We start from the raw sequence: 20,522 nt of genomic DNA, 5'->3' as shown, positions 1-20,522 counted from the left end.
AACATCTTCCAGTTCTCTGTTTTCTCCATTTCAGACATTTATAAGAGATAGATTGCCCGATTCTTCTTGAAAACCTTGCTTTGTTGTTAATTCAGAATTTGCAGCATATGGCTAACTGATAGTCATCAGGCCCTCACATTCTCAGTCACATTTTTAAATAAAAAAATATAGAAATGTCCCAGTTTTGACTAACTTTCAATGATGTGTTAAAATATTTCTCTACTTGAAAGGAAAATGTAAAGTGATAATAATAAAACTTAATGTTGTCATGTGGCATTACTATGATAATGAGGCTAATGGCAACACCTGATGTCCACCCACATCCAGACAGCTGGGAGCGTGCTGGTAGAGCAGTTTGTCAACAGTCTTTTCAACACTCTGTTTACACATTAATATTCTGTTTGCAGTAAAAGTGCCAGTTAACTGAGAGGGAAATTCCTATTTTGGAATTTATGAGAGAAAGAATTTCAATATAATATTCTTCAAAGGTGATTGTGTAATTCAAATATCCAGTCATATGATTTTTAATCTTTATCCTGGTGGTTTCTGTCCTTTGAATAAATTAAAAGACTGACTGACATCCAATTGTTGACTTTTGATGCCATCACAAATTCAGTGAAACTACACAATCATCCGTTTGGAAAGTCAATGACTGCTGTGCAGCCATGGTTACAGCCACACAACATTATATATAAATAGTAATACGTTAGTAATAAATAGTTACAAATGTCTGACTTGCAGTTTCCAGAGGCATACAACAAAAGTTTGAGACTGTTACCTTTATTATCCATCAATATTTGGTAAATATTTCTTTAAACAATTTGATGCAGCAAATAGCAAGTCTGCTGCATATTGAACCAGTTTCCCATATGAACAGATCCTTTATAATTCCCTGTTGTAGCTATATATATATATATAGAGAGAGAGAGAGAGAGAGAGAGAGAGAGAGAGAGAGAGAGAGAGAGAGAGAGAGAAAGGGAAGTGTCAGATTTAAACTACCATAGAAATGGTACATTGGAATAATATATATGGATACATACCATGTTGCAAAACCATGTTTTTTTACTTTAAAGAAAAAAATGGTTAAGAAATTAAAGCTAAGACTTCCTCCAGTCATAGTTTAATTGGGGGAACAATATTTCCCACTCATTGTCAACTTTAATTAAGTCTCCTGTGAGTTCCTCGGAAGAATCTCAAGTGTTCAAATTCAAACAGATGGTATGCTATTTATTACATACCTTATGCCACAGGTACAGTGTTGGACTCCCACCTCAACACACATACACTCACACTTACATAAAAGGTCTTTTAGCATAGCTTCCCCTATGTACTCTCCTGAGTCTGCACAACCTAAAGTCACCTAAACAATTTTGAAAAGTTTGTTTTGATTTAATCTATAAATACGAGGAAGAGTAAATCAGATGGCAGGCAGACAATCCCTAGGCAGGCTATTTAAAGATGTACCGGAGAAAATGTGAGTCAGTTTGGATGAATGAGTTAGAATTACAGTGGGTAGCCCTATTTCACTCATCAATCTATGGGCCTGCATGTGGCCTGATTTGAACAGTGAAGCCGCTGCCTCACAAAGTGGAAGCTCTCATGCAGCAAACAAGGGAATTGTATCTGACTGTACACATTCATCTAGACTAATAGCATGGTGATGCATCTAGGGGGATATACATGCTCATGTTCTTTGTTCCAGATCATTTGATTCCTAACTTCCATTCAGTTCTGTCACAAACAGAAGTGTGAGTGATCTGTATAATCTCATCAAATATGATTAAGCAAAGCACATTTCAAGCTAATTTCCTACACCCCTCTGTTCCAGCAGAGATACAGGTGAGGTGGGCATGTTGAAGCTACAAGTCAAATAGGACTGCATAACTACAGTTCTCTACTGTGTCAAATCTGTGTTACTTTTCATGAAAATCATTGAGACCTGTCCATTTTGTTTCTGATAAATTCTTGTTATTATTTGTTAGAATTAGAATGAGCTGTGAATCAAATAGACTCATGCTGTGTTCAGACTTTTTGGTAAGGTGTAAATCTTGCAATACATTTGTCCATGCTGGCATACACATCAACACACACACACACACTGATCCACCACATTAAAACCCCTGACAGGCAAAATGAGTAACACTGCTCACCTTCTTACTACGCCATGTTCTACTGGAAAAACTTGCATCCGAGCATTTGACAACTGGCCCCCTCCCAAAGCACAAACACGCTGCAACACTCCCCTTCTGCAGTCGAGTTGAATTGATTGTTTCTGGCTGTGATTAATGTTATTTGTATTGACTTCAGGTTTCCATGAATCACCGTGTCACTCCGTAGAATCACTAATACCAATTAAATCGGTAATTAAAATATAATAAATAAAGATAATCCAGAGGACAAACATTTTTCATTGCTTCTGTTAAGCATATTTTATGCCGCCCCTTTTTTTAAATCCTTTTATCTTTTGGCATCCTGTGTAAATCACTTGAATTACACAAGGCCAGTTTTATGCCTGGATAGTGCAAACAAGTGGAATTGCTTTGGACTAGCAATCCAAAAGAGGAACTTCAATTCGTGTCAGGGTTCTTGTGCAGCGTTGCTATATGGCTCCTCCAGCTGTCACTAATCTACAGCACAGCTGTGGGAGGGGAGAAAAGAAAGAAAAAACAGACTGTACAGATAACAGCTTGGCCCATGTTATTGTAAAAACTTTTGTCTCTTTCAAGGTCTTGATGTCTTAAAAATTGTAGGGACTATTTACTCAAGAATTAACGCTTCAAAATCCGAATAGCGCTTTAGACTTAATATGTGCAAGTGTTAATGTTTCTCTGTAAGATATCAATGTGTCCCTGAAGAATTTTTGTCAGAGACTTCTGTTCTGTCATGATAAGAGCTTATTGTGAGTTGGAAGACTGATATAGACTCTGCCTACAGGGTACAGTGGGGATCCATTTCTTCAGTTTAGCAAGACCTACAAGACCTCCATAGAGGTCATGCTGTGTTACATTGCCCAGGGTATGCGTCTCACATTTCAAGGGTACGGAGAAAACCCATTTCCAAACTCACTGTTTGTGATTGCGCATAAATATTCTCCCTTTTGATATCCAATTACTAAATTATGATGGATTTTTAGCATTATTTTCTGCCAGGCATTATTCAAGACAGTCTATCACAATTTCTGTAGCTTAACGAAGCACTGAGCTTTTAATAATGTGAAGGAGTGCAATAGTGGGAGCTGATGTTTATTTGAACTGGCTGGGCTTTTTGTGGTAATGATTATGAAGTGAGCACCGGGAACAGAGATGAGAGGGGGAGCTGGGCGCTGTGTGAAGCAGGCAGATGGTTGGCTGGACAGCGTGTTGATAATGGCAACATTAGTCTACTGGGAAGTAGCATTATGCTCAAGGTCAATGGGAGCTGAAGAATGGAGGACCATAATGATCTGGTTCCTGTGTCCTGGAACGACATCTTTCTTTAAGGACGCTGAGGAACTTAATATGAGCTCAGTAATTTACGGAAGGCGATCATATCAGTCCTCAAATTTCAAAAGGTTCGTTTGTGTCACCGGAGCTATGATAATGGACCACAAAAGGTGCCTTCTTTGATATTCACATAACATTATGTATCCTGGCAGTATCCAGATTAGTACAAAATGTCAGACACTGTGATCATCTTTTGCTTCAGCTGAATGTAAGTTTAATCACTCTTAGTTTATAGTAAATGTAAGTTTCACAATAAATCACAATTAGTTTTTAAGTGCTACAAAAATGTTAGATCCTCTACAAACATTACATTTTTCTTTGTCAATTGTACCATCCTTGTGTTTTTCATTTTTTTAAACAGTTATGTGATGTCAAAAATGTGATACTGAAGAAATGCTTGTAAAGTGGCAGGATGAGGTGGATGGTGACGGTGTCCTACATACTGTCACGTGAGCCTTTTAGCCCTGTTTGACCCAATCTTGTCCAAAGACCGTCAACTTTTCTACTTCGCTGTCAGATCAGGTTAAGCATAAAAAAATAATTTCTTCGGGTAAGTTATCAGCGTAACATGAACTTGGTTTGGGTTATTGATAAAAAAAAAGGTATGATTAGGCTCAAACAAAGCTAAATACACGGTTAGGTTTGCAACAGGTGTACAAAACAACAGGCACTGTAAAACATCAGCATCTCACAAGTTCTGCGGCTTTCTTGTGACACATTTTCTGACGTATGGACAAATGCATCGTGTGGGCTGCAACTTTTTTGATGGTGAGGTTAGATCACAGAGCGGTTTGTCTGTGGTGTTCTTTTTCTCTTTTTTTGTGTGTAGTTCCTTTGTCAACAACTGAAGCAGCAACCTCCTGCCTTGATGTCTGCGGGAGGTTTCACAAAAACCCTTTTAATATATCAAACTCAGCTCTGGTGAGATGGTTATGAACTCTGGGAGACCCGAGTTTTCTTTTGACACCTCCTATTAATGAACAAATCATGATTAGAACTGAGACCTTCAGGCAAACTTTCCGAGGAGCTCCATGCTTTTTATTTATTTTTTGATCTCTCTTCTTGTTTGACACTGCAAATATACTTAATACTAAAGGCTGAAAAGTACTTAACTATTGCACTGAATAACAATTATAGCTTTGTCAATCAAATTGTACTTCTTTCACCGAGCTGTTGAAGCTGTTTAATAGCTGAAATGACTGCAGGTAATAGCACTGTAATTCACAAGCACATAGTTTTGATCTTGAGTTCATTTTAAAGTACAAATCTTGTCACAACAAAATGGAACAAAATGCCAGTTTTCAAGTTGTTCGTATTTTAATCCGCACTTTCTCTCTTTTTTCATTTTCTCTTTCTCTTACTTTTTTTTTTTTTTTACAGTGGCATTGTTGAAAAATGAATATTCAATACTGAGAAAAAAAGTAAACCTCACACATCCTCCATAAAAAGCAAATTAATTACAGCAATTAAATCTTTATACAAAATGAGTATTTATAGCATTATAATGAACTAACAAAATAACATGTATGAGCATTGGCAATGTGTTTCAGTGTCTTTGATACAGTGATTATATACAGTGAGGGGATGTCTGATTCACCAATGCCTCAACATGTCAGTACTGTTTGCAGCAAACTCAAAGGCCATAATGGTGATCCTTGTACATTTTTTATGATAGGTTACAGAAAGAAATGGAAAAGTCCATGTCAGACAACTACTTTAGTATCAACAGCAATAATATCGATCAATATAGTATCATATAATAAATGTCAATCAGTTATAATAAATACATATATTTAGATTTTTTTATTTTATTTCAAGCAATTCATTAGAATCCCTATTTGAGGAAAACTTCAAAACACTTATCAAAGTGACAGAGACTGATATGACCTGAAATCAAAAGCTATCACCAGCGTTTTTCTTCATTTTACTGAAATCAAATACTTACATGCCTTGTGGCAAAACAGACTACTTTTAGATGGGTGAATGAGAAATCAAGACTTGTGGAGTACTTTAAATAATGTAAATGCAAATATACAAATTTCAATGCGTCAGGGATCCCAAGATTCAACAATATTGTTCACCAATATTCACGTTAGCAAAGTATTTTACAGCAATATCCACACATTAAGCATAGTTGTTCAATGAAATTCAACACAAAAAAATTAACCTTTACAAGGTTCCACTCGCTCATTTTGGATCTTACATCGAATAGCTTGAAATGATGAATCTCACCCATGAAAATAACTGAAATCATCATCACGTTTTGGACTTCAATCTCCATCTAGACTCAAATTGAATCCTGAGATGATAAACGGTTGATGTATTTTCCTTCTATATTAGTCCTCAGACTTTGTGCTTTAATTTTCTAACTTCTCTGTTGGTATAAAACAACAATGCAATATACAAATAATAAATGAAAACAAATAAGTGCGATAATGTACCGACGGTGCAGAGATGAAACTGAATTTATTCGACAATCGCATAGATTGTGCTCCTACATTTTGTTCTATCATTTTCATTTATGATGCTTTAAACGTGTGCGTTATGGCTGTGGTGCTAAAAATTCTTCACTTCAAATGTTCTGCTCTGATAGGAAAACTGTTTGAATAGCTAAGACCTGATTCTATGTTGAGATGAAGCACATTTGTTTTTCCTTCTGAATTTTAAAAAATCTGCAAAAAAGTTCTGTGTCACATTAATTAGGAGAGAGTAGAGAAAGACATTAATGCAGTCAGGAAAGAAATGCAAAAAATTTACAGCATTTAGGCACCAGAAAACTGAAAAAGGGCTAATTCATGGTTTCTATTTATTACAAAAGGAGAAAGCTATTTTGTTAGTGAATGCTTTGAAAACAAGCATATCCAAGCATAAACTTTCTGTAAAAGACGAGAGTAACATGTAAAGTAGAACAGATTATGTAGTAACACTGAAGCTGCTTAAAATTGCATGTCTGCTGTTGAAAGTTAAAAGAAAGGAGAATGGCAAGAAGCCTAAATGAAGTACTCTTTCTTCTCCTCTGCATGCACATGGTTTCCCTCAGCATTGATGATTGCTGTGTCAGCGTCAGGTGCGTCCTCTGCTCCTTTGGCCTCGTGTGTTAGATATGTTCCTGTAAATATACAAAACAAACACAGTAATCCACCAGCTAAAAAAGTCACAGCGTTGCCATTAATTGAAAAAGAATGCAATTGAACTCTTTCACCTTTATGTCTAGCGAGATATCGTCCAAGAACTATTATCAAGCACAAGGTGATAAAGACCACGACAGCGACAACACCACCGATTAAAGCGTGGTCAGGTCCATGTTGTCCTAAAGCATTAGGATCTGAAAGATGGCAGAAACAGAGAGGAAGGGGAAATTGAAGGAACTGTCAACAATAAGATGCTATGGCACAGTTTTATGCAGCTGTAGGCATCCATTCAACAGCACTGAATATAGATTGATCTTGCAAATGTACCGAAAACAAAGCGCAACAGTCCCAAATGACCTTTTTAGCATATTTAGAGCAACCTGCTGATTTCAAGTGCTTGAACTATGATATTACAGAAATAATCACAGGTACCATTACAAATTACCATTCAAAAAGTGCCAACAGCACTAATGTGCTGCTATAGAACTGAAGTTGAGCTCTTGAGTGATGCTTTAGTTTTTTTGTCAGAGACTCTGCACACACTAACTTATGTTTCTTCTTTTCATTCGCCTCATCCTGCAGCTCAGGGTCAATTTAAAAAAAAAAAAAAATTTATTCAACATGAGACATCCTAAAGGCAGAAGGAGAGCTGAGGGTTTCACAGGCTGGAGTATGTCTTGGTGCTGTAATAAACTGTGAGTGTCTGTGTCTTTACTGTGCACCTCTTGTGCTCTCATTATCTCAAGCTGATGAATGGCCATGGCTCGTGCTTGGTTTTGCAAAGTCACCCTGGGAAATGACGGCGGGGATGTTACAAACCTTGTTATCCCACTCTGTTAACAAAATATAACCCTCATTTAGAGTGTTAGACTTAAAAAAAAAAAAAAAAGATGAAGTTGTGTATCATGCATTTTATCTGACTACATGCACAACAGAATCACCAATGTTGTTTTATCAGGTAACTCACAAGCAGGCACAGAAGGCTTTGAGGCAATGACTGTTTCATTAAAAATTTGCATTAACTCGATTTTGGCTGCATTTTAATGGGAATAATGATCGGTATAGGTGAATCCACTGTCAGCAAGGAGCATAAGCAAATTTCATATCACACATGATGCACACTGCCACAGAAATAAGAATAACTTACCGCGTCTTATTAAGCCACTGAAGAAATTGGTAAAAAGCATTTGATATTCATGCTTGTCTAAGCAGACCGTGTACTATTCCTGTGCCAGTTCTGTTGTAAACAACGGGGAGGTAACACCGCAGTTTAAGATGGTTGCAAAAATAAGAACAAATGCATGTGACGTTCGAGATCCTGCAGCCACAAACGCAAAACTATGGTCACTCCTTTATAACACAGGGACATCAGCGTTTCAGTTATCGATGTTCTGCCTGAGCTGATGTTAAGGTAGACATCATGAACTAAAGATCTTATGTCTGCCCTTTGTCCATCCTGCGTTGCACAGACACAAGCTCACATATTTCAGACCTAAAACATATACAGGTTTATCTAAAGAAAAAAGATACCATTACAGCAACATCATACTGAGAATGTAGAATGATTAAATCATGGAGGAATCTGAAGTATAGTAAACAGAAATATTTTACAAGAACAATGTGATCTGATATTAGAAAAATATAATGGTTCCACAAAAAGTTTTATTTTCTTTCGCTGTAATTACATGATTTTTGGGCAACGACAAACTGAAATGGAAAACATATTGTGTGAAAACTTATGCAGCCCATGACATGGCTGGAGAGACAGCGTCTGGTGTCAGCAGAGCGAGCATCCATGCATGGGGATGATTTGGCTCATGATGGGTGAGGCCATGATGTGTCCTGACCCAGAGCCAGTCCCAGAGCCAGTTCCAGCATCACACACTCTAAATCTGGCTTGCAATGATCATCTGCTGAGATATTTACCTGTTGTAGGCCCTGGAAAGTCTTTAGCTGTTGCCACGGTTGTAGACAGTGACAGCATTGAGGAAAGACGAGGGGAACACCGTGAAAAGAAAGGTGACCACAAAATCCAAAGCAAAACATGAAAGATTAGCAGGATCTTAGCTTTTACTTGACAGAGCACACAAGTGACAGAAAGCGAAGCGCACTGCCTAAATGCTTTACTGAACATCCAGCAGAAATGTTCTCTTGCAGAGCAGCACGAGATAAGGGTTGTCTAATATCTATTCATACCTTTTTATACAGATTTATTGGGTTTTCTTTGAAAAATATCATTACTTTGCACATGTTAATTTCTTCTGGCCTTTCTAGTTTGATCTGTTTTGCTGCTTTGTAACATTGTTCCACAAAATTCTACTTAGATAAAGTTTATTATTACTCTCATTATATTGAAAAACAAGGAAAGAAAGAAAAGCAGAGGTAAATATGCAAAATAATTTTTTTGTACGAAGTCTGTAATGTTCATCCTTAATAGGTCAATTAAAAAAAATATGAGATGTACTTGCAGAAGGTTTTGGTACAAGTTGACTGATAGGTTTTTAATAATTTGGCTAAGGACACTAAAAATCATATTTCTAACCTTAACAAGCGTGAAACAAAACATATCATGTGCAAAAATCTGTTATCAGTGCATTAACTGGGCCTTTCTGCTCTGAGTGCCACCTACAGATTCAGGTAGACGAGATCAGATAGCCTGTATGTTTTACGTACATCAGAACAACCACTCCTGAAAACCTGTGGGATAGGGCTGTATAGCTATTCTTTTTGTTATAGACCCTTTCATAAACAGAGGAAATAGGAAAGAATCAGTACAACTTCAACTACAAGATGAAACTGGAAAGAGCTACAGGGAATAAATAGCCTTCATGCCCAAAACTTTTAGGGGTTTGGCAACTGCTTTTTTAGGACTTAAAAGAGACACAAGCTAAAATGAAGAGTTCCACAATGTGAGAGAAAGGGTTACGGTAACAAACATAATGAGAAACACATTGTTTCCTGTGAACATACTTTAGATTCCCAAAACTGTAAATATATACAATAAATTCCATCATTATTAGTCTTTACAGTTTTAAGACGAGATGCATTTGCAGTCCTACTGCTTCATGCTGTTCCCCTGATCTACAATTATGCATGATAGGGTGGGGCAGTTTTGAAGACTGCAAGCTGGTAAACACTGATGGTAAAGGAAGAAGTTTGTACCTATTTCTTGTGATAGGTAACATAGAAAGGGATGAACAAAGTAGGAGAACAAACTCCTGCACACTGTGTAGCTTCCAGAATTTCATTTAGTCACAATGTTTTAGTGCTAGACCTGCATCAGGCAAAACATCGGACCTTCAGGCAAAATGAAGATAAACGCCCAGCACCGAAATGCTTCAAATAATAATATTATCTGTACTTTTTTGGTCATTGCTTGGGAGGTAGTTCTGCAACTTTGAAGACGTTGGCGATGAAGATGAACAATTTGAAATGGTATAACAAAACCAGCTTTGCAAAAATAATTTATGCGAAAAAAAAAACATCCTACATGTTCGCCTTCATGTTTGCTAAACCTCCACATGACACATAATTCATTTCAGTGACAAACAAAGCATATAAACAAGCCCTTTGTGTGTTTACAAGACAATCCGACATGCACTCATGAGCTTCATGGCTTGTTTATTGAAATGCAGTGCATCCCAAATCTCAGTAACCTTTGTATTTTTCATCATAACATCATAGCTATTTATACATGGCAACCATTTATTATCTTTTACCTGCAGATTGCTCTTGTGGCTCAGTATAACTAAGTCATATACAAACACTACAACACTAATACCATTCAGAGAGATGAACTGGAGCATGCACATTTAGGCACGTGATTTTGGTAAACAATCGAACACAATTTTCTGCTTCTACACAGATATTCATATTTTTGCAATGGTTTACAAACAGTTAATAAATTATCTAAAAACTCGATCTTGCAACGTTTCCTCATGAACAGTAATAAAACAGTTCTGTGCATAAACAAACAAAAAGCAAATCTCAAATGAGAGTGAGAATGGGTGAACATTGAAATCATCAAGTAAAACAATGCTATTTTCTAGCTCAAAGCTTTGTTGTTAGCTCATCAATCATCAACCGTGTGCTCAATGTCGTGTTTGTGAGTGCATAGAGTGTTGAGGCAGAGCAAGAAAAGAGAGTGCGAGTGTACCTGCGAACACAGCTGTGACTAACTGAGGCTGATGTGGGAATGTCTGCATTAAAAGATTGGAAGAATGGAGCTAGAGAGGGAGGCAAGGGAGCTGGAGGCACGAAGGTGATGACGTCTGCTATATTAAAATAGGAACAATAGAGCAAAAACAAACCTTTCTGTGGGGAGCAAGCTCAACACGAGAAAACTTAAAAGGAAATTAAACAGCACAAATCAATTACTGTGCATGGCTGGTTCAGGTTAATTCTTATCTTTCACCTCGGCAAATACAAGCAAAAATCATTTTTAAAAAATGCACCGATGATAAAATACAATAGCAGCACAACTAACCTAAGTTCTGAATGAATAAATCAGAACAGCAATATCTTTTGGGAACGGATGAGTTGGGCATTAAGGATTTATCTTTTACATCTGTTAAACTTTGTCGGGGCTTGATGCTTGGTTGGCAAATAGGCCTACACACAGAGAAAATGGGAAATGTGTCATGCTCGTTGAGGTGAAAATGTAAAATCAAACAGAGGAAAATGTGATGGGAAGAGGAAAGAAGTAAGGCTACAGCTTCATGGATGATTGTGGCCTTCTTCAACATCTTGTGTGCAGTGTTTCCTCTTTGTATCTCATACAGTTTATTAAAGAGGATCATTTCAGACGATGATAAATTGTGGCAGACTGATGACATTTATGGTTTCTCAGCTCCCCTGTCATTAGCAAATTAGGTTTGGAGGCTCAGATGATCCGTAAAAGACCTGGCAAGTGTTCAGCCAGACACAATGTAGCTCTGAAGAATGAGTGTCATCATCAGTGGAAATGAGCCTGTCTCACACTTGTTTTTTCTGTGCTCAACTCAATTTTTCATTTTCCCTAGCAACCTGGACCTTCGTATTTAGTGAGAGGGCTGCTGAGGATTATCATTTTTGTTATTTCCTCAGTTTATCTCACAAAGAGTGAGAAACAGCTTCTAGGCACATATAAATCACGCAGCCCAAGCAAATCCAACAAGTTTCTTTTTAATTTGAAGTAATAGAAAAATCTTAGGCTGCAGCTTGGTTGTGAAATGTGACGAATGGAGCCTTGAACCAGTGCACGGTAGCTGGAGGTGACAGGAGGATATAGACGAGCTTGACATTGCTGTCTACCCCTATTCAATGAGCATGCTGAAAGAGGCCACTGAGATAACATAAGCTGAAAGGACAAATGTGTCATCTTCCCTTTCCTTCACTTTTGGCAAAGAATGGCTTTCTCTCCCCAAAGCCTCTGCCTTTCACACAATCACACAAAGAGGCTGCTGTGCATCGAATAACTGCTTGTGAGTTGAATAACTCCTCTGTGCTCTTATAAGTAACACCCAGACGAACCACACTCTTGTGTGGGAATGTTTAATTGGCAAAAATGGAAACAAATAAATCCATGTTGAATTTGAATTTTCTGCCCTTGTTCCTGTATCATTTCTTATTCTTGTTTGTATCTGATTAATGTGATAAATATGGGCTGCTGAGGTCTTAACGATCCATCTCCTGCAACAAGTTGTCTTCATTCTTTCAACCCAGCCACTCTCTTGGGATTAACTTATTTCTCCTCCAGGCAGAGCTCTGAAACTAAATTCTGCATCATGAAAGCCTTTTCTTTTTTAATTAATATTATTATTGTTCCTTTCTGTTTTTCCTCACAGCAAGAGTCCAGAAACTCATGTTAAGTACACATGTAGTGATATGTGGCATGTTAATGGGTTAAAATAGAGCCAAATGCAATATTTGAAAGTGGGTCGTGATCTCCAAATCTGGAGAACAACAGATTGTCGTGCTGACAAATGAAGTGATGGTCTTCATCTGGAACTATAGGATATAAATGTCCTTTAATTAAGCGTGGGAGAAATAGCAAATGGTTTGCAGGTAATATAGCACCTTGTCTTCATAAGTTCCTTTAAAGGACATCACACATTCTCACAATCCCCAAACTTAATGGAACTGTCATGCAAGGTGCTCATGAGCTGTCTGGAGCAGCTTGGGATTCAGCGTCTTGCCCAAAGACGCTTTATTGTTGGGCTTGCGGGCTTTGTTATGTTAATGGCGTTGTAGTTCATAGTTTTTTTATTCTAGTTTATTATTTTAGTCTATTGTTTTCTCATGTTTGGATAATGTTCTTTATCTGATTATCATCTTTGCTTGAGCGTTTGTTCTACGTTTTGCTTTAGGTGGACTTAGTGCCTCGGTTTAGTCCCTGTTTTCTGTTTTGGTTCGGTTGCACTTTGAGTTCCGGTATTTTGTTTGAGCTTTATTCTTTGTGTATTCTGTTTTAGTCCTCAGTCCGCCGTGTTCGATTCAGCTGTTGACTTGCTTTTATCATACAAGTTTGTAATCTGTGTCCTGTTTAGTTTCAAGCTTTTGTTTAACCAAGTCATACGTTTAGTGCCAAGCTTCTTTGAGTCCTTGGTTTAGTTGAAACGACTCTATTATTGTCAATACCCCAAGATGTTCTCAGCTGTCTTGGTCTTGTTCCGGTCTGAATTCACACCTGTCTCCTGTTAATTACTCACCTGCTGTCACTCGACTCATCAACCCTTCCAGTTTTTATAGCTCTCCAGTTCCCTCACTCATAGGCCTTGTCTCTTTCCCTTTGAGTTTTTTCTGCTTGTTGCTTCATTTTGCGAGCTTTTTGTTTGTTTGTTTATGGATTTTTTAGGTTTTAATTTTTAGTTCCTTTTGGATTTCTAGTTCTACTGCGCCGTTGGTTTAATTAATAGACTTTTATGGGAGTCATCGTTAAGTTTGCCTCCAGCCAGTCTGCATTTGGGTCCCCCTCCAACTCTGTGACCATGGATACCAACACTTTATTATGCATACCTGTGGGGGATCGAACTGTCGACCTTGCAATCAGGAATGAGAAACCTGCTTTTAGGCTCTGTCTCATATTATGACAGAAACAAATTTTTTGACTTTGCCATTTTCCTGATTATCACATAAATGCCTCTGATAACAGTGGCATATAGGTGTCTCTTTTGGATATTGAAGGACCTGAAGTTTAGACCTGAAACTGAATTTTACGGATGACCCTGCACGTTGACACGTTAATGCAAGTTAATACCCCACAGGCATATGTTTAAATCTGATACTAAGGGGTCCTTCCAAGTCTTATAGGCGTCTGCAGGCAATGTTAAGCCTTATTTTGAGCTCTTTCCCAGCTTTGAAAATATTTTCAGTTTGCTGATAATAAAAGTTTCTTCCACTGACCATCACCGAAATTGCTTTTCTTGTCAATCTTTTTTTTTTTTTACAGTTCTCTGATGAAATTCAAAGTTGGTGTTTGCCATAGTGATTATTGTGTCAACTGCAAATAGATGTTTTCCCATTACTGTAAATATGATGTGACCCCTCTAATCACTTAAGCCATAAAATATGGCAACAGGTAGCCTGAAAACAATATCAACACCTTTTGTTACATTATTAATTGTTCTGTCTCTGTGTGTACCTGGATAATTCCTGCCATGGCCATCTTCAAGGACACAGTGATTGAAGTCTGTCTCGCCCACGTAGCATTTTTTCTAATCAGACCATCGCTATGTTCTATGTAGCGGAAGTTTAATCAGGCTTTTTTTGCCACAACAACTCACAGTCTCTCCACACACCTCGAATACAGAGTTGTTGCTTTTCAGACGACTGAGATCATTACATACAGGACTGTGTTTATCGTCAGCGTCATCAATTTCAAAGCTTTGATATTCATAGAGCTGTGGTTCACTTATGACTGTGACAGGTGGAGGGAGGAGTATAATAGCTGCAATCAACAGGATATGATTTAGAGTCGAAAGCGTAATTACTTCTTATTGGGCCCGCTGTTGATGATAAGATATACATTTATCCCAATTTACTGTTTCAACATCAGTCTTAGAGCAGGAACATTCAGTATCGGATGTATATGATGTGAAAATTTAATGTTTAAATTAAAAGTTTTTTCATGTTGTGGGGCCTCCGAGTCCCATCTTGACCAATGGTTCCTTCAAGGAAAGTTACTTTGACGTACTTATTTGTATTATCAGTTACTTATATTTCAGAGTTGTTTTTGCATTCAGTTGCTGTTTACACATAACAAGCTACTTGGTTAAGGTTAAAGTATTAAAATCATAAATATTAAGGTTAGATATTTAAAACAAGGTGTTTAAGTTTAGGAAAATTCATGGCTTGCCTTAAAATTGACCCTGTAATCATGTATTATATAAAAAAAATCTTGAATTAATGGGTGCCAAGTCCTCTTCAGTTTAACATGCAAAATGAGCTTGAAATACTGAATGATGATGAAAAAAAAAAATCAGTAAAAATATAGTTTTCTGTCACGTGACTGTTTCACATTTTCTTGTGAGACAGAGCCGTAAACATCTCAGAGCTTGTGGGTGTGTTTGATAAGAGAAAGAAGTTTTTTTTTATAATATTGTAAGAATGGTTGTTGTATATGAGCACTGAGTAACAAGTTCATATAACTTAATGACCATCGGTTAAACCACTTGCATGTATAAATGTTTTGATTTGAAATAAAGTTTGTGTCTTCAAGTTAAGCTGAATTACACATTTTGGTGTCTTGATCCGTGTTGTGTTGATGTTTTTTGATGTTCGTTTTCCATTCTGTTTCTTGTTTGGATTCTGTCACTTCCTCACTTTTTTCCTCAGTCTCTCTTCAGCATAGTCATCAGCTCCACTCCCTTCACCTGCGTTCACTTATCCTCAGCTGCACTCATTACCAATCACCCTCCTCTGTATTTAATCTCCCGCTCTCCTTCACTCTTTGTCAGATCCTCACCGTTACGCCCTCTCGTGCGCTTCCTAGTTCCTTGTGTCTATATTTGTCAGGCTAGTCCATTCAAGTTTTCTCAGCGTTTTGATTTTGTTTTCCCTTGTAATCAGCCTTTTTGATTTAGAGAGCCGTTATTATAACATTTACCAACGTAACAGGGGTTACCATAAGGGGAGCAGCAAAGTGAATGTTGAAGCATCAGTAAAACTGATAATGCATAACAACAACAGCCCTTACTCACCGTATACAAACAATATATATTCAGCAAAGCTGGTCCCGACGTGGTTGCTGGCCTCACAGCGATATGTGCCATTGTCCGTTTTGTTTAATGTGGTGATTGTAAGATCCCTGCCCTCCACAATCATCCGCTCAATATCAGGCAGCTCACCTCCATCTTTATACCACAGTACTGGTTCAGGTCTGGGAAAGAAAATAAAAAAAAAACTTTGACTTTTTTATGATTTCTAAAGTAAAAACTACATAAATGTAAAATGAAGAGAAATCACATCTCTCAGTCCAATTTCTGCCCATCTTTATTCTAACTAATACCCACAAATTGAAGCTGTAAATAAGTTCCTACTTACTTTGGGTTGCCTATGTAAGCACACTCCAATTTGAAGTATTGTCCTTCCTGTGGAATAATCAGTGAATGTGTGATCTCCACTTGGGGAGCATCTGCAGGGAAGAAACAAAAAAATACAGTGTTATAGCAGGACTGTGTATTAGAGGCTTTAACTCGAACACTAAGAAAATACGGCAGTCGTTAGCTCTTTGCCCTTTGGGAGGCTTTTAGCTGTGGCCCATATCCCCATTGGGCTATGGTGCTAATCCCTTACCTGCAAACTAATCCTATGCTAATCCAGAACAAATGCAAAGCTAAACTTGCAGACATAAATGTAATCTCAATCCCTGTATTTCTTCTCAGTGCTAATCCAGCTTTGTGGGGAAGGACTGCACTCACAGTGGACCTCCAGGACCTCGGTTGTCACGTCGGGTTTTGACAGAGATACATGCTCCACACTGCAGGTGTAGGCGACCCCATCATCCCGTTTGTCCACCTGGAACTGGAGGCTACTTTTTACCGTGGATGACTTTCCTGTAGTGTTGACCTCTTTTGTGCCTGCAGAGTGTCAGAAAACAAATCAGGGTGAAACATGCTTGTGAATTAATAATGTTCTTTGGGACTAGTTTTGGCTTTTGATTTTTTGTGAGGCATTTTTTTTTTTTTTTTTTTAGTAAATGAAGCAAAACATTTTATGTAAAAATAATGTAAATGGAAAAAAAAACATTAAATATTATTTAAAGATATTCCTCTTCCAATAATCTCTGAAACTCTTTTGAGGAAGAGAATCTTTTGCCTTTGAAAGTCAAGTCAAAGTATGGCGAATAGTGAAGGGAGAGCAGTGTGAGAGTTGACTCGGTTGGCTGGGCGTGTTTGCTCCTTCAGGACCATCTCTCAAACATCCTTCTCAAACAAACAGCAGAGTGGGATGGATTTTCTTGGCTGTTGTCATGCTTTTCCTTTCCTCCCTCTTTTTTAAATTCTTTTCTTAGATCGTACCAAAATATTCACCCTTAACGGCTCCACATTTTGATTTGCATTTTTTTCCCCTGGTCTTTCATGATGTCTATAAATCTATAAATGCATCTTAACTCATAATTGGATTTTCTTTGCATCTTCCTGCCACCCTCCAGTCGGCACCTAATTTGGTATTGCCTCTTTTCTCCAGAAAAGGCAGTACAAGGCTATTGGATCCTAACAAGACATTACCCAACCATGACCCCTCAAGGACTTATTTGTAGATGGTATCCTTCTCACCTCAACCCCTTTACATCCTGCTCACATTACATCCTCTCCCCTTTGGACTCTCTGCCATCCAATGCGACCCTGAATCAATCAATATATACCTATGTACTCACTCCACTCCTCCACAAACACACAGATGCACACAGCTCACAAAATCTTAGTGTATTAAATTCTAAAAGCTATTTGCAATGAAAACCAGATCACCCATATCATTCTTATTTAGGCTGTTCTGCTTCATTTGTCACTTCCTACTATTTATCTTTGATTTTGCCACGTACAAGTAGATTACTATATTATTAGACTATTAGGAGCCCTATTACCACTATTGCTGCAATAACTCCAGAACTACTTTTGCAGTCTATCCTCCGACACCCTAAGAGTGTACGTTTTCATTTTCTGTAAAGTAACACAACTTCATCGAGATCAAAGTTAGAAGTGTGGGAGGGAGCAGGGCTTTGCCACTGCTCACACCACCTATTATTTAGGGTCAGAATGTTCTCTGTCAAGGTGATAACGGAAGATGTTGTGGCAATCTCAGATACAGTGGTGCCGGACAGAGATTGGGTTTTGGCCACGTACACACAGAAATGTTATCAGGAAGTATAAGAGGATCTCACAAGCTGTTGTAGTTGGGAATTCTGTGTATGCTGCCATGTAAGATGTTTCTATGTTGTTCCAGCCAATAAGTTCCCCATAAGAGGCTGCAAAGATGAGTCCAACTAATCTTTTCTCCACCCTAACACAACTGTTTCTCTTGTACTGTAAACTACAACTGATATATATGTTAATTTGACTGTAGACATTTCTGATTAAATTTCAATTTGCAAATGTTTTCCACCCAGGAACTGATTTATGATTTAAAGTTTCTGCTGACACAAGCATACACACATTTGGAAATGTAAAGTAACAGTAACAGGAAATAGCAATAATACCACACACATCACATATCACTTGCATCATTTGAGGAAACGGCAAAGTCGCTGGACTGGATTTGATTGCTTTTAAGATGTCCGGGCATTGCAAAGATACTAGAACTCACACTGGTATACCATGGAGTACTTAAACACTGGCTTCCCCTCAGATGAATTACTGTTTTATGTTTCTTAGGTTATGGTGTCAAGCTAAAGAAATACATCTATATCAATTTAGCGCATATTTCATATTTCACAAAGGCATCAGAAGCATTATCTATGGGTAATATTTCCCCTTACAATAATTTCAGACAATGGCTCTACAAAACAAAACAGAACCCTCTGCTCACCACAGATTGCAATTGACTGCCTGTTAGTCAGTAGTTAGAGCTTTAAAAGTTGAACCAAAAAGAAAAATGGAAAAAAAATCAACAAACATTTCCTCTTCTTTCTTACATCCCGTGATCTCATTTCTCACCTCATTAGCCATTAAAATGCCTTTAAGAATGAGTCCGTTCATCAGGAAAAACTGTTTACCTTAATTTGGCAGCTGTTATAGTCTTTAATTTGACACTGGAAATTGTCAATCCATAACGACCAGTCGAGCACGTTTATTATTTTAGTGAGGCACAGAAGCATAATGTCGATGCTATGCTGGTAAATTTGTGCTGGCTTCCTGTTGAGATGGCGAATATAAAACAGGTGGTCTAAGTTAGAACCAATGGTAATACTTTATACTGTATGTTAAAGCATTAAGACTTAATCCATGCTTACAGGTGTTTTTTCTGTATAATTATGTGACACTGATTTTCTGTGACACTCCATAATTTCACATCCAGTGGTCTTCGATTGTAGGCTAGCAAATACATACATTTTTTTTAATTTAATGAAATGTTTTATTCAAAATTTAATATGTAGCGAGACATTTATTTTAATAATAATTGAATCTAATCTTTTTATTCTAATTTAATATTCTTAGCTTCTACAGAATAATAACCAGACATGCCAGATGGTTTATTTCATAGAACCATCTGGGAATTCTTCATTGGAAAGTTTAAAAACATCAAGTGCTTTCAGAAGATGGCTGTCAGGTCACTGGATGAAGCATCTGTTTGTCATGGTCTATCCCTGGCGAGCCTCGGCCACATTTGGTTGGTGCCCCTATATTGGTAAAATAAAGCTCCTGCTGAAGCCATTTGGGAGTAGAATGAAAGCATCTTTCCTCGGTTATCCTCGGAGGTTATTTGCCCTCCCTCTAATGACTATGGCTATTATCACAAGAAGATATATAAAAGGTACCTTTTTTCCCATGTCAATAATGTTGTAAAGTCACAATAAAGGCCCAGAATTTGTGAGACGATAATGTTTTTCTTTGCCTGTTGTTTTGTATGTTCAAGCGAGGCAAAATCAACCTGTAAACATGTATTTAATAATATCTACGACTCAACATGTGTTTTTATCTCAAACCCCAACCATATTTTTTGTCAGTGGCTAAAACTAGTCACATATTTTCATGCCTAAACCTAAACAACTTAGAATGTTAGTAGAAAAGTTGTTGGACAATAACTGAAACTTGGTTCTCTTGTGTGACAGTAACGATTAGCAAAGGAAGGACTAGGCATGTCACAGTTTATTTGGAGCTTTGAATGTAATAATTTCACAAGATTTTAGCATGCAAGACAGTTTGAAGTAATGCAGAAAGTTGTTATGATTTTAAAAGGTAGACATAAGCATATGAAGAGTTTTTAGCCCAGACTTTGTTCTAATTATACAAGTTTTGAGCTTGTATTTTAAAATTGCAATGTTATTTGCTATGAACCGAACTTACTCTTTCTCATTTTGGTGTGCAACTGCTTTGTTATTAAAATAATACTCTCCGGTTCTGATAAAAACCAATGCTATAATCATCTACTCTAATATCTATGGATGCCAAAAGTACTGATGAAACTCTCCTATAGTGGCCAGCATGGGGTGCTGATTGGTTCACACAACCTGGAGCTCTAAAGATGGGTTCTGCCTTGCAATATGAATAGAGGATGAGATGGCCCAAATTTGCCTGTTTGAAAATTAGAACCTGTTAAAAAAACATGTTGTGGTCATCCACTTGAATTAAAAAAAAGTAATGAAAATATCACTTAGCTATACAGCTGCCTAATGACGAGCCAAAATAAATATATTTTTAAACTTACAAAGATGAAATGTACAGTTTTAAAAACAGTTATCTTATTGGAAATGGTAGATAATGATAAAATA

General features: G+C 37.4%; 1 protein-coding gene across 4 annotated transcripts in view; it reads right to left on the bottom strand.

The window, feature by feature from the left end:
• Nucleotides 1-4,778: 4,778 nt before the first annotated feature.
• LOC142388129 (cell adhesion molecule 2-like) overlaps nt 4,779-20,522 on the bottom strand; it is a 216,020-nt gene continuing 200,276 nt past the window's right edge. For 3 of the 4 annotated variants that reach the window (XM_075473053.1, XM_075473050.1, XM_075473052.1), the window contains 6 exons: nt 16,513-16,671; nt 16,136-16,226; nt 15,793-15,971; nt 8,540-8,566; nt 6,685-6,807; nt 4,779-6,591 (listed from right to left, as the gene is read on the bottom strand). In XM_075473053.1, the coding sequence (XP_075329168.1) occupies nt 6,473-6,591; nt 6,685-6,807; nt 8,540-8,566; nt 15,793-15,971; nt 16,136-16,226; nt 16,513-16,671 (698 nt within the window). In that variant the 3' untranslated portion in view covers nt 4,779-6,472. The remainder of the gene's footprint in view (nt 6,592-6,684; nt 6,808-8,539; nt 8,567-15,792; nt 15,972-16,135; nt 16,227-16,512; nt 16,672-20,522) is intronic. The other variant, XM_075473051.1, reaches the window with a different exon arrangement.

The sequence above is a fragment of the Odontesthes bonariensis genome, chromosome 9 (genome assembly GCF_027942865.1).
Source record: "Odontesthes bonariensis isolate fOdoBon6 chromosome 9, fOdoBon6.hap1, whole genome shotgun sequence".
NCBI lineage: Eukaryota > Metazoa > Chordata > Actinopteri > Atheriniformes > Atherinopsidae > Odontesthes > Odontesthes bonariensis.
The sequence above is the reverse complement of the archived record's forward strand: the minus strand, read 5'-3'. Positions and strand labels throughout refer to the sequence as shown.